This window comes from Danio aesculapii, chromosome 24, assembly GCF_903798145.1.
Source record: "Danio aesculapii chromosome 24, fDanAes4.1, whole genome shotgun sequence".
Lineage (NCBI taxonomy): Eukaryota > Metazoa > Chordata > Actinopteri > Cypriniformes > Danionidae > Danio > Danio aesculapii.
Genome location: NC_079458.1, coordinates 5943165 through 5955913, shown reverse-complemented (window position 1 = coordinate 5955913; position 12749 = coordinate 5943165). Strand labels below are relative to the sequence as shown.

Sequence of the window (12749 nt, the reverse complement as noted above, 5' to 3'; positions counted from 1 at the left end):
AATAAATAAATTTAAATAAATACAAAATAAAAGTAAAAAATAAAAGCAAACAATCAACAAACAAAAAATACATAAATGTATTTATTTAAATGATTATTATTATTATTAATATTAATTCATATATATCTTAATGTATATGTCAAATAAAAGTTAATGTTAAAAGAAATACTGTAAGGCAAAAATCTATTTTGAGTATAATTTTTTTTACCATACTTTGTGTCTGTCTTAAAATGTTGGACAATTAAATATTAAATGAGTCAGGGTGCGAATTACAGGGAGGTTTGGAGGGGATTGACCCCCCTATTTAACGCTTGATCCCTCCTGAAGCACATCAAAACAAGATGCATGGGGGGTCAGCCCTTTAATAGTAAGAAATAGCTTTCTTCAATATCAACTTTCTTAAATAATAGTACTTAAAAATGTATAATATAAATATACATTTGACCCCTCCCCCCCTAATTTTATTAATAAATTAGACGTAATTTAAATACATTCATAAATTTTATTCACTGAAGCATGTATCACCCATGGTATTACTATACTACTACCGAAAAAGTTGACCCCCTGATCGTCAATGTATAATTCGCACTATAAAACAAGTCCAATCGTTGTTCGGTGCAATTTATTTAAAACAGAAAAAAATTGGCTAGTTCTGCAGAGCAGGGGTTCTCAGACTTTTCAGCCCGTGACCCCTATAATAACAACATCAGTGACTTGCAGTCCCCTCTATGCTTGGAGGTGGTTATAAGCATACAAATACTGCACATAATGGTGCACACACACCAGTAGGAACTATATAAACAAGCTTAATGACGACACAAAAAAGTGCAACAGTCTAACAACCATATATATATTTATAATCATTATGTATTTGTTTGATTTAATATTAATCTCACTTAATGAGAATGGTGAACGCAATGTTTATAGCACAAGACTATTCTTGGTTTAATTTTGGAGCCACTTGGAGATCGCCCTCCTTGATCAGTTGTGGCCTTTATTTTTAATGTACGTGAGTGCCGTAAAGGTGTCACATTGTTTAACATTGTACTGTAAAATCTGCTGCAACTATCGTTATAGCTGTGATGTTAATCTAGCATAATAACCCCAGGGGTCACAATCCAATGGAAAAAATTGAACGGCTGATGTTTTAAATATTAAATATATTATAAGATCGTTTATTCATTCATTCATTTTCTTTTTGGCTTAGTCCCTTTATTAATCTGGGGTCGCCACAGCGGAATGAACCGCCAACTTATCCAGCATTTTTTTTTACGCAGCGGATGCACTTTCAGCTGCAACCCATCTCTGGGAAACATTCACACACACTCATTCACACTCATACACTAAGGACAGTTTAGCTTACCCAATTCCCCTATACCATATGTCTTTGGACTGTGGGGGAAACCGGAGCACCCAGAGGAAACCCACGCAGGGAGAACATGCAAACTCCACACAGAAACGCCAACTGACCTAGCCGAGGCTCGAACCAGCGACCTTCTTGCTGTGACAGCACTACCTACTGCGCCACTACCATCGCCTATATTATAAGTTAAAAACTATTTGCAAGTTATGGATAAAATATGATAATTCTAATAGCTTAATAAAATATATGAGATTTTAGGAAATCACCAAGAAATCAACCCCCCACCCCCCACCCCCCTTCACCCCCCGCTCTCATTGTCTTGCGACCCCCACTTTGAGAACCACTGCTCTAGAGTAGTGGGAAGTTACTTTTTGTGCATCCCTAATTGAACCAATCCATATCATGACCTCGTTATATATGTTGTGTGAGCAGGGAGTCTTCTGCGTGGCACAGAGTCTCATATGCCCCCAGAGGTGGCCCGTGGAGACCCTCGCTCTGCTAAAGCTGACGTGTGGAGCAGCTGCTGTATGTTGCTGCACATGCTCAGTGGACACCAGCCCTGGACCCGCTACTATCCTCACCCGCTCTGTCTGAAGGTGAAGTGAGCATGCAGACGGTGGGTGCGCTGTCATCATGGCAAAGATAAAAGAAATCAGTTATTAGAAATGAGTTAGACTGATTAAACGTTTAATGTTTATAAATATGAAATATATATATATATATATATATATATATATATATATATATATATATATATATATATATATATATATATATATATATATATAAAAGAATTAAAATTTCAGTGTTTTTAAAGGTTTTTTATTTCAGTGAAACTAAAAGAAATTCCAAAAGAAAATGATATAATATAGTAAGTGCTGTGAAATATTTCCGTGCTCTGTTAAGCAGCATATTTTAAAATAATAATTAATTAATAATAAATAATTTTGTCTTCAACTGTATAAATGTTTAAGATCATAAACATATTTTCCGAAACAAAAACTGAACAAGACTGTGTTTTCAAGACTGCAATGTTTTCTGATTGTCAGATCGTGAGTGAACCTCCTCCTCTGTGGGAGATTCCGCCTGACTGTGACCCTTTGACCTGTGATGTCATCAAAGCAGGACTGGTGAAGGAGCCGACAGAGAGAGATTCGGCATCAGAGCTGCTGCAGAAGAGCATTACAGCACTTAGAGCAGGTTTGTGTGGGCTTAGATAATGTTTGTGCTGGACTAAAATTTGTAGAATTTGGCCACCAGTCTGGGCTCAGTAGTGTTAATGGAAAAAAGTCTCTTTTATTTTGGAAATCGGTAAAAAAATCAAGTAAAATACATTTTAACTGTTTTTTTGTGGCATCATACATTTGAAGACCAAATTATTAGCCCTTAAATTCCTTTTCAAATATTTCCCAGGTGTTTTAACTGCATGAAGATCAGCAGATTTTTTAACACAGTAGTTTTTTATATTTCTATTTTAAATAAGTAAAATATAATAACAACGGAAATTAAATGAGCATTTGACTTGTCAAATATTTCCCTACATTAGCAAATACATTTAAAGATCAGTTTACAGTGTTAAGGCATAAGTACAATCCATTTCTCCCAATATTGGAGGTATTTGTCCATTTGTAGTTTTAAAGAAAAAGTCATCCTCTCCATATTTTGAACATTAGATACAATATCCGATCCATTCAGATTACCTCATTCACCTATACCACGTCTTTGGACTTGTGGGGGAAACTGGAGCACCCGGAGGAAACCCATGCCAACACGGGGAGAACATGCAAACTCCACACAGGAATGCCAACTGACCCAGCTGAGGCTTGAACCAGTGACCTTCTTGCTATGAGGCGACAGTGCTACAAAAATTCACCAAAAATTTGAAACACAGTAGATTTAATGGCTAATTTTCTTTTGTCTTTGCCATGATGACAGCTATTTACTAGCAACACTCACCGGCCACTTTATTAGGTACACTTGTTCAGCTAATCACATGGCAACAGCTTGATGCATTTAGGCACGTACACATGGTCAAGACGATCTGCTGCAGTTTAAACCGAGCATCAGAAAGGTGATTTAGGTGACTTTGAACGTGGCATGGTTGTTGGTGCCAGACGGGCTGGTCTGAGTATTTCAGGAACTGAGGGTACAATTCACACAGGCTCACCAGAATTGGACAAAAGAAGATTGGAAAATCGTTGCCTGGTCTGATGAGTCTCTATCTGCTGCGACATTCAGACGGTAGGGTCAGATCTTGATGTCAACAACATGAAAGCATGGATCCATCCTGCCTAGTATCAGCAGTTCAGGCTGCTGGTGGTGGTGTAATGGTGTGGGGGATATTTTCTTGGCACACTTTGGGCCCATTAGAACCAATTGTGCATCGTGTCAATACCACAGCCTACCCGAGTATTGTTGCTGGCCCGTGTCCATCCCTTCATGACCACAGTGTACTCATCTTCTGATGGCGACCTCTAGCAAGATAACGCGCCATGTCATAAAGTGCGAATCATCTCAGACTGGTCTCCTGAACATGACAATGAGTTCACTGAACTCAAATGGCCTCCACAGTCACCAGAGCTCACTCCAATAGAGCACCTTTGGGATGTGGTGGAACGAGAGATTCACATCATGAATGTGCAGCCGACAAATCTGCAGCAACTGTGTGATGCTATCATGTCATTATGGAGCAAAATCTCTGAGGAATATGTTTAGTACCTTGTTGAATCTATGCCACGAAGGATTAAGGCAGTTTTGAAGGCAAAAGGGGGACCAACCCGCTACTAGTATGATGTACCTAATAAAGTAGCCGATGAGTGTATTTTGAAAAGATACTAGTATTCAGTTCAAACTGTAATTTTAATGGCTTAACTAAGTTAATTAGATTAACAAAGTAAGTTAGGGTAATTAGTTAAGTCATTGGACAACAGCGATTCCTTCTGTAGCCAATCAAAAAAAGAAAAATATTCAGGGGGCTAATAATCTTGACCTTGGCAGTTTTTACATTTTTTTTTATTTTTTATTATTCCAGCCAAAATAAATAAAAAAAACTTTCTCTAGAAGAACAATAAACACATTCCTGTGATGTAAAGCTGGGTTTTCAGCACTATTACTCCAGTCTTCAGTGTCACATGATCTTTTATAACATGTAATGCTTTTTTATTCTTTGATGATTATAAAGTTATATTCTAAAGGTCACTTTTGATTAATTTTATGCATTATTGCTGAAAAAAACGGCATTTAAAAATCTTCTTTAAGGGTCAGTTCACTTTAAAAGTTTTAGTCACACTATTTATTCACCTCAGGTGATTCCAATACATTTATTTCATCTGTTGACCACAAAGATAGCATGACGAAAGCTGAAAACCAGTAACCACTGAATTAACCATAGTAAACTACTTCACAAATACCACAGAAGTCAACGGTTTCCAACATTCTTCAAAATATCTTCTTTTAGTGTTCAACAGAGAAAAGAATTTCATAAATGTTTGAAACAAATGAATAAATGATGAGAGAATTTTCCTTTTTGGGTGAACTATGCCTTTAACAGGACTGCACATTAAACTCTTTATCATGCTCTATATTTAGTATGTGGGCTCTCTGATCCTGAAGCATCATCCAATCTACAATCAGCACCATCAATCGAGGACTATCCAAATCCGACCACACAAAATTCAGGATGGAGCCCTCAAAGCATCCCAGAAGACCTTTCAGCTCCCACAATCCACTGGGTGAGCACTTGGAGACAAAACGCAGCCAATGAGGATGATTCGGAGTCCGAGGAAACCGATTGGGATGAGGATTGTCCCAACATGAACAATCCCAAAAAAGACAAGATGAGCTGCTGGATGGACAGATTCTGGGGCGAGGAGGAAAACAATGAACGGCAGACTGATTTATTATCTATTAAATCTGCCGAAGAAACACATGAAGATGAAAATATCAAAGTGGCAGAGCGTTTGACGGAGAAGAGAGTTGTGTTTGGAGGATACGACAGGAGTCTTTTGGAGGAATCGGAGAGCTGGGATGGAGACGTGCGAAGCTTTGTGGATGATGAAGAGGTGGAGAGTGATCTGGAGAGTCTTCGAGAGCTGGGAAGTGATCGGGCACAGGAATGGGAGCCGTTTTTACAGCTCCAGACACTTTACCGGCCCAAAGATGCTCAGCTGCAGAGCGAAGACAGCTACTCGGAGTCTGAAGAAGAGTCGCTCATGTTGAGGAGGAGTGGTGAGTCTCTGATGCTCAGCATTTTCAGTCAACATTTGAAGTCATCAAAATTGTCCTAAAACTATTGAACAACACCCGTTCTTGTCTGAGGACAATTTTGAAAAACATTTTTGATTCACTTCATATGTTGACTACTGTAGGTGCTGGAGAATAACACATATAAATGCACTGTAAAAAAACCCCGATATGACAGACAGCCATGACAGCAAATGTTTTTTATGTTACTTTACCTTAATTATTTTTATGAACATGTTTTCATTCGTTTTTTTTATCTTTTTGGACATAAACAAAACAAAACTACAAACACAACATAAAATGCCTGACACAAAACATAACTGCATATACAAAAATATACACATGATGATTTATATGGACAGGGGGCTCTGTATTCATTTCAGGAGTTGAAAGACCAGTTCAATTTATTAGATAAAGGGGATTTCTGGAAGTATATACAGCTGCATAGTAGGATAAGATGCGTGGGATAAAAGGCAGGAGCAGTAGAAAGTGTTTTATTAGGGTTTCTAAATGTGCCAAAGTCGGTACAAACTACATATTTTGTTTATAAGATTGCTGCAAGCAACATGTATGGAAAAGGTATGTAAAGGTGATCCTTTAAGAATTATTTGGGAGAAAGACCTGGAGGTGGAATTTGAAGAGGTTAAATGGGAGGCAGTAGTTTCTGGTATAGGGGGCGCTGTGAGAGATGCTAGGGGTAAACTCATACATTACAAGATAATTAATCGATATTACTGGACCCCAGTAAGACTGCATAGGATAGGATTAATGAAAAATACCCACTGTTGGAAATGTGGTCATTCTGTGGGCACCTTTTTACACTTAATATGGAACTGTCATTTGGTGGCTCCATTCTGGACAAGAGTTATTCAAAACCTGGAGAAATGGCTGGGATAACCTTTACCTTATTCCCCAAGAGTTTGTCTTCTTGGTGATACGTCCACTCTACAGAACGGAATATCTAAAGCACAGGCTGGACTAGTCATCGCAGGATGTATTATTGCTGTGAGACTGGTGCTGTGAAATTGGAAGAACTCAGATGCTCTCTCTTTTAAGGATTGGATTGAGCTGATGACTTCGACTGCATTATATGAATGTATGTTGGCAAGACTTCAGGACTCCAAGCATACATTTAATCAGAAATGGGGTAGCTTTTTGCAGTATTTGGAGAGCATGTAAAAAGAAAATTGAAGGGTTGTCATTTTGGCTGTCTGTTGTATTGTATTATTTTATATTTTATTTTTGTTATAATTTTTGTTTTGCTATTATTTTTTATTATAGTTTGTTTACATTATTTTCCTGAATGTTGATTTTGTATTGTGAATTTCATGTTGTGTGGGGTATAAAAGTTTAAAATACGATTAAAAAGTTCAATGACAAAAAAAAAAATATATATATATATATAAGCTGGATAAGATTAATAAAGCGACTAAGCCGAAAAGAATATGAATGAATGAAAAACAAAAAAAAACATTTATTTTTGCATATTTCTATTTATTTTTTTTAGATATAAATGTTTAATTTATAATATAAGTGAACATTTTTTTTTCAAATATGTATGTGTTTATATATATGCACATTACATATGCACAGTTTACATATACATTTTATGTAAATACAAGCTTTTATTTTGGATGCAATTAACAGCACTAATAAATATTCATATTTACTGTAATTTACTGTAATTGTTTAAAGGAATTGTACTTAAAATGTACTAAGTAGTTTTTAAAAATGTACTTTTGCTTTTTCTTGAGTACATTTTACTGCAGTATTGGTACTTATTTTTACTACTTACTACATTACAAAACGTTTACAACAAAAAAGTATAAAAACGTGAAGCGAATTTATCTTGTATGTATAAAATTCAATTTGTTTGTAATTTATTTCATTAAGTAATTAATTCATATTTTCTTTTTATTAGTAGTAGTTATTTATTGTCTTTTTATTTATTTCTCATTGTTTTCCTGTTTTAGCTTTGTACTCAGTGTTATCCAGTGTCACACCCACACATTCTCTCATTCTCACACACACTCATTCACTACAGCCAGTTTAGTTCGTCCAATTCTTCTATAGCGCATGTTTTTGGACTGTGGGGGAAACCGGAGCACCTGCAGGAAACCCATGCCAACACAGGGAGAACATGCAAACTCCATACAGAAATGCCAACTGAACCAGCCGGAACTCGAACCAGTAACATTCTTGCTGTTAGGTGACGGTGCTAACCACTAAGTCACCGTGTCGCCCATCATGTTTAATTGTTAAATTAAATTTTTTAAACTTGCTTTAAAAGAGTAACCAAACATGACATGTCGTCACCTTGGAAGTTTTTAACAGCGTTTGGCACGATGTTCATAATTTGCCACCTTTACCGCCCGAGTTGTTTCATCTCACATCTTTTTCCACATTATTTTACTGTTCAATAATATGATATTAAGCATGAGTCTATGTTTAGCGTCAGGTGCTTGATTAAGTTCTTAATAATTTCATTTTGTTCACAAATATTTTGTTTGTGATTTAAATAAACATTTGAAGCATCTTTGTCTCAAACACAATACAGAGTAGATCAGATGTGCCGATACTGACGAGCTATTTGCATTATTGATGAGTTTTCTTTTGTTCTCCACAGAACAAAAAGGCACAAGTTTACCTGAGTCTCCTGAACCGCGACCTCTTAGCCACACCAGCTGCTGCGACTCTGAGCAAGATCTCTCAGAGGAGGTAAACATGTGGACATAACACTGTGCTTTATGAAGGTTAATGTGCCTTCAGCAAGACTTTTTTTAATTCAGTTTTTTTATACATTAAAGGGGACCTCTAATGCTCCTTTTTACAAGATGTAAAATAAGTCTCTGATTTACCTAGAGTGTGTATGTGAAGTTTCAGCTCAAAATATCACACAAATAATGTGTTATAACTCTTTGAAACTGACACTTTCAGGCTTAGATAAAAATTGTGCCATTATGGTGACTGTCACTTTAAATTCAAATGAGATTGTCCTCTTTTCAAAAGAGGGCGGAGCTACAAATGCCTGTGCGTCAGCATAGTGGCAGATTCAAAACAGGACTGTTATCTTTGTGAAGGACGGAAATTGTCTCAGTATGTGTCAGTCTATGGAAACTCCAATGTTCATTTGTGCATCTAAAACATTTATAATCCTCTTAGAGTCATTGACATGATCTTAGCAGGTGAAAACTCAAACGAAAGATGGCTGCTTCTCACTCAGAGCTGTTTATGCTAATGAGGGAGAGATCGTCACTAATGGGTGGGGCTTTCCCCCTCTAATGACACGCGCAAAGGGAGAATGTTGATCAAAGTGTTTCTGCAGACTGTTTTTATGAAGTGTGATTATAATCAATAGAATTAATTGTTACCATTAGAGGCTGGTTATGTTCACAGACTGTTAAACTGTGTTTAAACCCCTTATAAAAGCGATAAGATCCATAAAAGCATAAAAGATCCACTTTAAAGCCATTTACAAACAAATAACTAGATATTTCATAAAACCAGCAGCAGTTTAAAGGGTCATGAAACCCCTCTCTTTTGGTTCAAGTCTACCTCAGAATTTTAAAAAAATGCTTCACGATGAGCGTGAAGTGCTACGACCAGAAGGAGGAGTGGGCGTGGCCAGCAGAGCAGGGGAGAAAGAGGGGAGTGAACAACTGTTGTCAGTTGGCTCACAAAATAAGACACAAACCATGAGGAGACCCATAATTTTATAGTTTACAAAGCTAAAATACAAAGAAATAAACAGTAATTTAATGTCCTGCTACATTTGTTATTCGTACATTAATATACACATAACCACAATTTGTTATATCATTATAAAGATAACCATGTAAACACTATAAATGAGGAGGGCTTCTCTCCTCCTGGATCCCCGGGTCTGAATTCAGACACAGTGGATAGCAGTGCAGCAGGTCTTTTTCCATATCTCTTCCAACCATTAGCCCTAATCTGGAGGATTTTAAACATGTGCGAACACAGCAGCATGGATATAGGCGGTGTCTGAATGGTAACGAACTCAACTGATAAAAGACAAAGTCCGCCATCCTCCAGTTCTTGTACAGCTCTCCTGACAAAAATGCTTGCTGCAAACCAACATCTTTGCTGTATCGGCCATGACAGCATCACAGGGAAAAGCATACGAATGACAAACCCTGAATCATGGAAACAAGCACATAGTGTAGGACCCTTCATAAACGCCGGACGCGATCTCACCCAGTCCCACAGCTTGGCAGGTCTGTCTTGCCTTCGGAAAGCATGTGCTCTCATGAATAATTAAGAAGCAGGGTCTTCTCATAGGATAAGAAAACTCTGCTATGAATAATAATGAGAAATCGACGCGTCATCACTCAACTAGCAGATTCGTGCTACATCACTGATTTTGATATCGCCTCATCAACTACTTTAAACTGAGAAAATGAAATTAGCTGACAAAAGCTCCATATTATCCAGTTTTCCCCACAATTAAAGCTGACAGGTGCTAACATCGTCTTAAATGATGCTCAACACACACACAAATCTGTTAAAATGTCAAAAAAGTACTCCAGGGTGTCTTGAATCTTTAAATAATGAAAGAAATAACAATACCAATAGATGAAATAAAGACATTTTCAAAGAATACAGCTGGGAATAAGTGAAGGTTTCCTTACTGATCAGTTCATTTTCAATGTGTCCAAATGCATAGAACATATTTCCACCTTTGCATAAAAAAGTCAGGTTTAATCTTATTTTCTCTCTTTAAAGGACTCTGATGATTTAAGCTCAGGGGTTTTCTCCTCCTGCAGCACCACAGATGGTCAAAGCTTTAATGTGGATTGGTCAGTGTCAACCAATCAGACGCCTTCTTGCTACTTTGAAGGTAGAGATCCATCAGTGTACGTATACACAGCTATTGTAGTTGTTTAGTTACATTTGTATGTTGGTTTGTGCGTATGCAGGTCTTGGGGTGGATATATGGGTGGAAGATGTAAGCGGGGAGTGTTTAAAGATCAGAGAGAGGCCACAGGTCAAAATTGGACACATCGCCGTGGGAATCAGTGAACAGGTGAGATTTATGTATTTAAAGTATAGTAGTATGTTAAAGATAAAGTCTTAGGCCACCACCAGCTTTGGCAGGCTAAAGGTTGGTTTATACTTCTGTATCGAGTGATCGGCATCACCCATGGCGATTGCCTTGTACGTTGCCGTGCATTTATACTTCTGTATGCTGTTTGTGTTGCTCTGCAATAACACTTCTGAAACGCTAGCTGGGGTAGTGAGGGTTTTATGTTCCTCTGTGTTGAGTTACTTCTCCGTTTTTTTTTTTTTCTGAACGCTACCTTAATGTACAAGTAGCTAAAACTCACTTATTCAGAGGCGGGAGCCGGCGGACGTGCAACAACTTTAATCATAAGGTAAACACAAAACAAAAGTTTCCATGTGGAGCTCCTTCACAGGACTCGACACTCGAAAACACTTACTTCAACAGGTTCGCGCGGCTCTCACCCCACCCACACTCATCAGCACTACCAAGCCGACCAATCACAGAGCTTGCGCTATGCGTCATTGCTGCATGTAGTTCCATTTTTTGAGAGGTGCACATCAGCGTCGGCATCAGTCATGTTGGGGGTATGCGACTGCGCAAAGGCTGTGCCGGACCATATGTGTGCGCTTGACCCAGAAGTACGAATAAATCAGCCTTAAGACTTTTGCACAAATCTATCTATCTAAAAGGTATGGAGTAAACGCAGGGTCATTACATTTGGGTGAACTATACCCTTTAAAATACAAACAGAAAATATGGGAAATGTACACAATATTCAAAACAAAAATACTTTTGGAATCAAAAGGAATTTGTTGAGTCTTTTCTGAAATTATATACTATTTAATATCAAGCATCTTTCAGAATTTCTAAGAATTCTTGCTTAGATTTAGCATGTTCTATCTTTCTTTTCCTCTTAAGGTGAATCTCATACTGTCTATAATATTGCCTATACATACTGTACTATAACGTTCAAGTCTGGACTCTGTGGAGGCCATTTCATGACTGTCTTTGTTTTATCAGCTGTTTTTCTTTCCAAATATGATTTCATTACATTAGCAGTGTGTTTGGGATCCATTTTTTTTGTATTGTCTGCAGTTCCCAGTGACACTTAATTTTAAATAAGAAAATAGTGGGCGTGGCTTGTTTTTTTCTACTACGAGCTGATTGGATGTAGCAAAGTAGGCGTTTAATTCAGAAAGATCAGGAAAGAGTTTAGGGAGTTATTACAACCTTACAGACTCCTCCTCCTCACCATTTCATTTTGTTGTCAAAACTGACAGCTGGGGGGCGTGGATATGTCAGCCACACCCAATGCCTCAGACAGAAGTAATCTGTGAATTTAACTAAAAACAAACAGTAAGTGCGTTTTCAGATTTTAATTTTAGATTACAAAGGCAAACAATTTAGTTTTTCTTAATGACATGCACAGATGATTTGTTCAAGACAAAACTAGCCATGTGAGCTAACAAAATTAGTTTGTTTAGTTTTGACTCCATGTGTACTTAAAGCTGCTTGTTTTACTCTCACAGATCTCCTTAAGGACCTTTAGTTTGGCCACCCTGGATGGTCGGCTGGTGTCTCCTGACACAGAAGTGCAGGAGTCGGGCATGTGGTTGCAATGTGTCCCCGCTCCAGACGGCAGTCCCAGCTGGGATTGGAGGATCAGAGATGGAAAACTAGAGCTGCAGGAATATGATGATCTTTCAGATACCTGCTCAACAGTGGCACTCTAGCAAAAATAGATCCATTTTTATACATCTCATTCCATTCATTTTTTATGCTCATACTACATGTATTTAAATGAATTGCAGTAATTTTGGTTGATTAAGCGATCCTAAGGTGTCACATTGTAATGCAATTGTACAGATATGTTGTAAATTTGTTGTACTGATAGCTTTGTTTTCCAGGTTTAAACATAATTCTTATGTATACATGTGTACACTTAATGATTTTATATAAAATTCATAAATACATTTTATGCATAAAGAAAAGCGCTCTTGCAGTGCTGTGTAATGTAAACTAAGGCGTGTACAGTCACTACAATAAATCGGAAGTTCTTACTTCCTCATTTCCCAAATCCAACCGGATCTGTCGCTCATTCTGATTCGATTTCACTCG

At 37.5% G+C, this 12749-nt stretch overlaps 1 protein-coding gene across 2 annotated transcripts in view; it reads left to right on the top strand.

The window, feature by feature from the left end:
• LOC130218104 (uncharacterized) overlaps positions 1 to 12708 on the top strand; it is a 25509-nt gene extending 12801 nt beyond the window's left edge. For both annotated transcript variants that reach the window (XM_056450141.1, XM_056450142.1), the window contains exons 9-15: positions 1796 to 1959; positions 2413 to 2563; positions 4952 to 5590; positions 8232 to 8323; positions 10352 to 10466; positions 10546 to 10652; positions 12161 to 12708. In XM_056450141.1, coding sequence (XP_056306116.1) covers positions 1796 to 1959; positions 2413 to 2563; positions 4952 to 5590; positions 8232 to 8323; positions 10352 to 10466; positions 10546 to 10652; positions 12161 to 12364 — 1472 coding nt within the window. In that variant the 3' untranslated portion in view covers positions 12365 to 12708. The remainder of the gene's footprint in view (positions 1 to 1795; positions 1960 to 2412; positions 2564 to 4951; positions 5591 to 8231; positions 8324 to 10351; positions 10467 to 10545; positions 10653 to 12160) is intronic.
• Positions 12709 to 12749: the final 41 nt, after the last annotated feature.